General features: G+C 38.3%; 1 protein-coding gene across 1 annotated transcript; it reads left to right on the forward strand.

Annotated features, from left to right (window-relative positions):
* Window positions 1–606: 606 nt before the first annotated feature.
* Window positions 607–5,684, forward strand: LY96 (lymphocyte antigen 96). The gene is made up of 5 exons (XM_057363951.1): window positions 607–1,035; window positions 1,980–2,069; window positions 3,078–3,206; window positions 4,079–4,131; window positions 5,095–5,684. Exons 1-5 carry the CDS (start codon window positions 864–866, stop codon window positions 5,194–5,196), a joined length of 546 nt encoding a protein of 181 aa, XP_057219934.1. The 5' UTR covers window positions 607–863; the 3' UTR covers window positions 5,197–5,684.
* Window positions 5,685–9,333: the final 3,649 nt, after the last annotated feature.

Below are 9,333 nucleotides of genomic sequence, written 5' to 3' on the forward strand. Positions count from 1 at the left end.
TTCACAGATGTAAATATCACCACACTGCTGGTTCAGACAGCTAGGAGAGAGASAGCTTTTGTCAGTAATTGACTCGTGTTTGGTGTCCCTGGCCCCAGGCTGTGCGTGGCTCTGTGCTCTGGGCAAACCATGYGGTGCTGCTTCTCCAGCAGAGACTGTGGGGAAGAATCTGGGAAAAGGTGGCAGAGAGGCTCTGGAAGGCAGATGTGGGAATTATCAGTTGTAATGTTATTGATTTTTGAGTTTGTTCTCATTAAGAATTATAACTGTGATAGAAGCAGCTTTGAAGGTGGTTTSTGATGTCATGCAGGACATCAGGGGTTCTACTCAGTAATGTCAGATGGTTGCATTCAGCCCCATTTGAAATACATCATCTGATTACATTCCTCCAGATTTCTGGTGTGTTCTTGAAGCACAGTGAGCGCTGAAAGAAATTTATTGTGCAAACATGTGAGAGTTACTGACTACTATAAAAATAAAATAATGGACTTGGTTTTCATCAATTGTGGGTTTTCCTCTTCTTTAATATGTGCAGGACATTCTGTGTAATATGTACAGGACATTCTGTGTTTGAAATTATGTCTTTAAAACTGTTACACATGGTGAGTCAACTAAACTTGCTCTTTACGTGCTTCTGGTAGTCATAATGACATTTCACTTCCCCATTTCACACAGGTTTCTCTTTCATTTTTCAGCCATGGCTTGARCTGCATTGTCTGGGGAAAATGTAACAACAAAAGCAGGAATTCTTTTTCTTCACAAAATTTAGTGTGATGATAACTGATGGTGCTGCAGTAGAAATACCTAAGATTGCAGAGAATTTGATAAACAACAGAACTTTCCCTGAAGACATGTGACGGACGATGACTGTGCTGGATTTTGTTCCTCTTTCCCCAAAACGAAGTTTTATACCATCGAATACTGAGCAAAAAAAAGTAACTATGTTTGGACTCCTCTTTTTCATTTTATTCACCCCTGGAGTCAGTGAATTTCTTTGTTCATCATCAGATCTTGAAATGTCATATACTTTTTGTGGTAAGTTAAAAATAGGTAATCCTTTTCTTAAATTTGCGAGATAATTACTGTAGTCTGAGGGATGGTGAATTTTCTTTCAAATTTGTTTCTTTGATGAATACAGAAAAAAATAAGTATATTTCTGTTACTAATGATGCTGTTCTAAGAATTTTACTTCACAGATGTAAATATTACCACAATGCTGGTTTGGGCAGCTAGGAGAGAGAGAATTTTATTCTCAAGTGAAGTAAGCATGTTTGGGTTCAGAAAATATTAGAAGATAATGGATTTAAACTTGTTTTGCAGGTACTCTGTTGTATAAACTATGTCTATTTAGTTAAMTACTATGTTACAATGAAAAGCTTGAGGTATGTTGGAAAAAAAGTGGGAATGTGATATTCTGTCAGGCTGGGGTACCAGTCAGGCTCTGGGACAGCATCGTGTGTCCCTTCTTGCCACATCTGTGTCATGGCTGATATTTTGTATATTTTAAAAATACTAGGTGGGTCACTCACATAGCAAATCTACTCAAAGATTCATTTACATTATCCTGGAAAATATGCTGGTRTATTAAAAATATTTTTAGCTGTTGTCAGCATGATTAGTAAGTAGGGATATTTTCAGCAAAAGGCTGTGATGGCTTAATGCTAATAAAAAGTTTGTATAACTTCAAAAGAGAAATAAAGGTACTTTTGTCTCTGTTTTTTGTGTGCAAAGTGTCATCAACCAAAAAYTGACTAATCTGGTTACTTAAATAAATATGATACTGCCCTCTAAACATAAAAATTATTAATAATACAATTTAAAACACATATTTAATATTTACTACATGTATTAATAGTATATACYTTGTATTAATACATTTAAACATACACATGTGTTTTTTGTGTGTATAATTGTATATTCTTATTATTTTTCTGGGAAAACCTATTTACATATCAATGTGAAATACTTTTTCTCTGTAGATTCTATAGGTCATGCTTTCATGTTTAATCTGACACCATGCACTCTAAGGAACAAACCTGTCTGGAAAGCTGGTCTTACCTGGATTCCAAGTGAGTCTCTCTTAACTGGACAATTATATTCTGGAAATGCTGAAAAACAAACACAACTGAAAAACTGATATTTCATCCTGAATGGCATGTGATTTAGGAAATCAGTTTCTGTGATTAAAAATGGAATGGATAAACTATAGAGCTGGACAGAAATGATGATTTGTGAAAATGTGTTTGAGTTTTACTTGGAGCAGTTACCAGAGCCCTGCACATGAGCTTTCACTGTACATGCAAATCTGAGACAGTTTAGGTGCATGGACAGAAATGATGATTTGTGAAAATGTGTTTGAGTTTTACTTGGAGCAGTTACCAGAGCCCTGCACATGAGCTTTCACTGTACATGCAAATCTGAGACAGTTTAGGTGCATGTGCATTTTGCTTTTCTGGCAGAAGTCTTTTAAAGGATAAGGAGTATCATCAGGCCATCCAAGTATGGCAGGTCTTCTGTGAATATGCATGTTCCAGAAGCTGGAAATGGCTCTGGATTTTGTGTCCAAACCCGACAGTAATCATTCAACACAGCTTTAACCTGGCAACTTCAGCTGATTAAATGTTTATGAAATGTCTGTATCATAAACTTCACCTTCTGGACTAGGTTCACTTCCCTAGAATGTCATCTTTATGATGGCTACCAGCATTCAGTATAGTTTGTTTGCAACACCTGCTTAAAACTAAGGTCTTYGTCTGAACATATATTTAAGTTAGCTGTGGAGCTGAGTGAGCTCTATTTTCTTTACTGAACAAATTAAAACAGACTTTCAGACTGTTCTCCCAAATATTTTTTATGATTAATTTTTTTTGTTGCTGTTGTTGAAAATCAGCTTTTTTTGTTTTTTTTCAGGAAGTAACAGTTTTCAAGATTTATCTTTTTTTTTTTAGTTTTGGGGGGAGTCTTTCAAAAATAGTGCATTTCAGCAAAGCCTAGTTTTTATCTAAATAGCATGTCCCCATATATGTTTTTTTCTCTTCACCAGTTACCATTTTTTTTACTTGCAATGTTTTAACTAGGAAGTGACATCCCTTTTTTGAAGATTGTCTTCCATGTCTGGTATGATGGTGCCAGAGCATTCCACTGGCAAGAACTCCTCTGCAGCGGAGCTGACGATGAATACTCCGTGTGCGGAATGCTGAAAGGAGGTTGGTGTGAAAATTCATGGTGCAACCAACCCTTGCAAACAGATTTTTCCCTCCACAATCTAGACCTTTCTTGGCAGGCAGGAGATCTCAGAGCAGGCAGTTCTCCAGTGCCAAAACCCCATTAAAGTAGAAAATGTCCAAATTCTATGTTTTAACATTTTTGTACTGCAGTTTCCCTCTCCATAAATGAGGATTACTAATATATCATTATGATACCTTCTTCTCATTATGACACTTACTATTAACATCTCTAAAATGACATGGAAAGACTGCATTTGACTGGACTGACCAGGAAACTTGAAAGGTGCTATGGGCACTATTAATATCCAAAACAAAGTTTATTTATGTAAGTGTCAGGATGGGTTTTTTAAGAGATTTGCTACATCCAGATGTGATTTTTTTTTCTTTTTCCAGTAGAGAAGAAGCAATCCTTTGGTAGGGGCTAACAAGCACTGCCATGACACAGGCTCAGATTCAGAGAATTCAAGCAGGATGTCAGACTAAAGGCCATAAAGTCCTGTAAGGAGGTCAAAAGACAGCCTGTGTGCTCCTTTCTTTGAAAGTCAGTGTCAGCTCTTTTCGGTTGCCATTCAACTAAACTAYTATTACAAGTTAAATCACTGGAGTTAYCACAGGAGGATGTGTCTGGAGGAGRTGTTGCAGGAGCACTGTGGGTAATTTCTGTTTTCTAACATGGTTTCAACAGATCTCTGAGAGAAGAACCAGGTGAGGGTTYTATCAGTGAAAGAGTAAATGGCATTGGTAACTGCTGCTGAGAGATATGTCATAGTACTTTGAAGTTATTTATGCAGTCTGATTGATGGCTTYATGGTTAAGTAACCCTTTGTATTATAATTATCTCTGTTTTACAGAAACACTGGTATCWGAATTTGACATTAAAGGTTCAAGAATAAAGTTTCCAAAGGTACTTTTCAACATTTTATATAAAGAAATAATAATAGTAAAATCACATAYTTCCAGGTGCATTTTATTCTGAAGGGAGATGTTCACCCAAATGGTAGAAAACAGAAGAGGAAATGTCAGAAAACTTTCTTGTAAAAGAAGTGATGACATTAAAATGGTAGYATCTCTGAAATGTTAGATGTTCTAAGGTTATTACTCTTCTATCATTCCTCCTTTATTTTATAAAAGAAAAGACCAACAATAGCAGTTAATGTCACCTTAATAATTCCATTTTGTTTGGTAAATTATTCTCCTTTAYCTGTTTGGGTAAATCCATTCATATTCCTTCTGCCCATTTCATTCTTTATTTTACATTCTCTTCACATGCTGCTCTGTTACTCCCATAAACCATTTTCRAAGATTTGAAGAGGGATAACAATATCCAAAGAGTAATAGCAGTGCTCTAATGTTAAACCAGGGGSAGCATCAGTCCTCAGGTTAACCCAYTCTCATCCAACARCTGCCTCATCAGCTGTCTGAGCCTTTCCAAGACCCTTGTCATCCTTATTAATCCCTAAAAATGTCACTCAGGAGCTCCTACTGGCCCAAAATCTCAGCACCCCCTTAAGCTGATGGGTCTCCAAGTRTTGGACTCCATCCATCCCAGCATCKCTTGTAGCCCCCCAGCTGGAAGTGGACARGAACATCCTCTGCCAAGGGCAGTCCTCCTATAGATGAGATGAGGAACTTATGGCAGACCTGGCACTTCCTGATGGGACTTTGTTAGACCAGGAGCTGYTGTTCCTGAGTACCCCAGTCAGGAGAATAAAGCTGAGCACGATTTTTCTTTCATGATAACAGTCCCTGATGGGAATCTGTCTTTTTMAGTTCTAACAGAAATCACCAGAACTATTCCACACAGCTACTTAGGCAAGAGTGGGCAGCATTATGCACTAATTGTCTTTTTTTTTCTTGCTTGTTTTAGGGCAATTATAGTATTATTGTGCAAGGATTCTCTGATGATTCTGAGAATAATACGATCCTATGCTTGAATTTCACCATGACAGTAAAACAAGATCCTTTCTGAGTACAACAAATGTCTCAAATAATTCCRGAACATGGAGGTCACTTCTGTGAACAACTGGAATCCAAGCTAAAAAGTAATAAGCACACTCTATTTTCTGAGGTAGAATGCATCATGTGCTGTCTGGAAAGCTAAATGATGTATAGCCTTACTCATYTGTAGCACAGCCATAATCAGTCGCTCCGCCAACGTGCACAAAATCTCTGGGAACCAGGCTTCTTGATTAATCCACAGAATAAACCTGACTGGATGTCAGGCTGGTACTGGTGCTGTGCCTTGAGTTACAATAAAGTTGAGTCCTTCAGACTGAGCTAAAATGTAATCAAGAAGTTTTGAAGTGCAAGAATCAGAAGTTAATCAGTACTCAATTTAAAATAACACAGCAATTGAATTTTGGAACCTTGCTGTGAGGTGGTGGGGGTTTTTTGTTAGCTTTTTTCTTCTTCTTTTCTTTTACCAATAAAACTTGTTTGTACAATCAGTTTAAGACATGTTTTTATTCCCCTGTTATTTGCTGATGTTTCTTCAGATATTTCATATGGTTCTGCTCTGTTTACACCAAGTTGAAATAGAGGAGTAATAATTTGTTTTGTGGTACTAGCTGATGTGAATAAAATCCAAAGCAGAACACGTTTCCAGTWACACTGATATGGTACAGCTGAATTTAGCCATCCAGAACTGCAACTGCAACCCCTTAGAACATTTTTAGCTCTTGCTCAGAGTCCAAGGGGCAGAGGCTGCCCAAGCCATGACCTTCAGAAGCAGGAGGATGGTTGTCACCCAACAGGTTGATCTGTTCCTCAGTTATTCCTCAAAAGCACATCTAAAGTTCTCCTGTAGTTTTGCCCCTCAGGTGGCTGACATTAGGTACCCAACTGCTCTCTCTGCTGCTCCTCCGCACCCAAGACCTTCAGTAAGATTTTGGTGGATTATGAGATTTAGGAAAAATGCTGTCCTGTTTTCATCCTCAGCCTCCAGGCARCAGGGCTGGCTAACTTAGTGATTTCAGAGACTTTTCCCCAATTAACAGGACTCTGATCAAGCTGCACTTTGTTTTGGCTACTAGTTTGTGCTGTATCTAGCATATTGCTTCCAAATGCCTAGAAAAAATTAAAAGCCAGAACAAACCAAMCCCCTTTCATACTGCTAAATACCAAGTGTGAAAATTAGAAGAAGTGAAGCTTTTAATCTCACTTTACTTGTAAAGAAAGATGTTTTTCAAACTTGGTATCAGAAAATGCAACAAAACGCCTACACCCAAGTTTGCAGATACTCCATTTAAACTCAGGTTTAGTATAGGTAGTTTGGCTAAATAAAGCAAAATCAGTAAGAGTCAATAAAAAGAGAAATAGAACTGCATGACTGGAGACAAGAAGCCAYGATTGCATCCAAGTGATGATGGCAAACCATCATTCAGTGCTCAGACCATTCCAGGAGTAGTCCAAGATGGAGCATTGCAGCATGCTCTGCTTACATTTGACCTGATTTACTACAGTTGTGATCAATTTATTCCTGGTCTGAAATATCAAACAAAAGGCAGCCATAGAGCATGATAAGCTATACTTACCTTTCTTCTTCTGTTTTGCTTCTCCCAAATGGTGTCTGTTTCAAATGTTGGCCTAAGGARCAGTCTTACCTTGTGATGCCCCCCTGTGTATATATTTCACAGCATCCAGCAACCACAAATCTCAAAACCATATTTAGTGACAAGGCACCCTGAGATTTTTGCTGGCCTGGATTATTTAGGGTGTTAGAAGAAATATTTTGTTTATCAAGCAGCAAGTAACACAAGTAAGAAAGATTAACAGCTCCTGGAGATCAAAGACATTAGTGTGCTCTATTTTACATAAGCAGATTTTAATGCTTTATGGATGTTACAGAAAATTTACAGTATATGTAAAGGTATAAATAGAATTTCTGTCTCTGAATAGAGACATTTAGAAATAAACATATGTACTCAGTATCTTGCCTTGCAGACTAAAGCAATGCAGCTCTTCAGCTGAAGGGTTGTAATTGTTCATGCCTGCAGATAGGACTGCAAGGCTGAGTGCRGGAGCCACACTTCATAAAGCAAAGACTTTTCAAAGGCACAAACATTCTTGTTTTATGAGAATTTTCACTTATTCCAGTGCTGGTGACTGCCCCACCACRTTCTCCCCTGGGCACGAGGAGACAGATTTTGTAAGGTGTCAGATCATGCAAACAACGTACATGAAATTGCTGTGATACTGTAGGGTGAAGGGCTGAGCTGAAGGCAGAGCTTTGCTCTCATGTCTGGGTTCCTGGGACAGAGCTCTTAAAAGGCCTTTCTTCCTTCCTTCTGCTGTTGTCCAAAGCTGACAACAGTTTTCACTTGATTTTTTTTCCTTTCCAAAATTCCCTGAGCCCATAATCAGGGCTCCACAGCAAAGAGGAATCTACTTATGATGAAGTGAGTAACTTGGRCTCTGTAAAGACTAATCTGAATGTTTCTCTTTTCTTCACTTTATTAGATCAGTAAACTTTGATCTATTTTTTTGCTTCTTTATTTTCTGCCTCTGTGTAGAGTTGGAAGGGTGTGAATAGTGTGAAGTAGAATGTCAACTATTTCTTTCTTGAAATATTCTGTGAGAACTACATGCCCTGAGATCCTTGTATTTTRCCAGTAGTCCCAGTAAGCTGTGCAAAGCCTCCTCCCATGCAAACAGAAGTAAATCAAGGAAGGCTTTGTGTTTGGCATATTTATGAGAAATTAATATCTAAAGCCTTCACAAATACCTCTTTTTCTCTCCCTCATTACTGTTGTTTTTAAGAGGCTGTCAGGATTTTCTGCAGATGGGAAAATAGCTTTCCTTCACCCCCTCACCCTCTGTCACCAAATATGTAATTATAAGAAGAAGCAGTTCCTGTACAATGTGGYTTCCAATAAGAGGGCACACTTTTTGAGCTGTGTTATTACAGTTTTGTTTGACAAAAACAATAAAGCATACATAATTTCTAGTGAGAGTAGTCCTGCTGACCTCAATGACATGTACATTTGCTGGTTGAAATTGTAACATCATTTGAGATAGATGCACAATGATGATTCCATGTAATTCAGGTATTGCRAATGCATCTCTTGGGTCCAAGGATGTACTGGAAGGCAAAGCAATCCCTTGGCCATCACTTAGCCTGGTTGGCAAAAAGCACAAATACTCATCTGGAACAAATAAACTACATGGCACCTGCAGCAAGAAGGAGCTGGACTTGATGATGCAGGAGATGTGTCCTGATCTGTGTTACAGGCATCAAAGAGAACCATAGCAGCATTAATCCCCTCTGGACAATTATTTTCTTGGTGGAAAATGCTAGCAATTGCCTTGGAAGGGTCTGTGTGGCACATTATGCTGAGTGATTTCAGCTCCTTCGTTGTGCCCATGAGTCCCTGCCAGCGTSAGTGAGTTCAGGGGCAGCAGATGGGGCAGTGACATTTCTAATGGGAAGAGATAGGAGGGAGGGAAGGGAGAAGGTTCCTGCTGCAGAGCTTAGGGGAGAGAGGACAGGAAAAAGGAAATTTGGAAAGTCTTCTTGCTGGCGATGGAAATTACTGGACTTTGGAAATCCTGGATAATAGTCATTGTGCACATGTGCTTGTCTCATGGATCCCAGCCATCCTTGTAGATCCTTGGCTGCTGTAGATGGGTATGTCCATAACCYCTTTTCTTCAAGATACATTTTACTACTGGCAAAAAGAGAACTGAAATATATGTATATAAAATACATATATTTAATATATATGCAKAYATTTAYGCMTACATATATTTGGCATAACAGCTTCTCAGAGTTTCTGTCTGTAACAAAACCCCAAAACCRCAATATTTTTTACCTTGGGTTTTAGCTTAAACAGCTGCCTTCRCTACAAGTGTTGTGTTTTTAAATTCAAAGTTCTTGCTAATATAATTTCTTACTGACTTAATTAAGAAAGGAAAACTTTTAATAGTGACCCTAATTGTTTGCTCACATGAGGGAACAGTCACTCATTCTAAGTATTGAGGTTTCTGTCTGCCCATTTCCCTGCACTGCACAAAACCTCTGAGAACTGCAGAGGAGATGATATTTTTTTTCTTAACTTGTAACTTCTGCCAACTGCACACATCCACTCRGTGTTTTGCTCTCTGAGAG

Source organism: Malurus melanocephalus, unplaced genomic scaffold (assembly GCF_030028575.1).
Source record: "Malurus melanocephalus ecotype Western Australia unplaced genomic scaffold, MMel_1.1 scaffold_32, whole genome shotgun sequence".
In the NCBI taxonomy this organism is placed as follows: Eukaryota; Metazoa; Chordata; class Aves; order Passeriformes; family Maluridae; genus Malurus; species Malurus melanocephalus.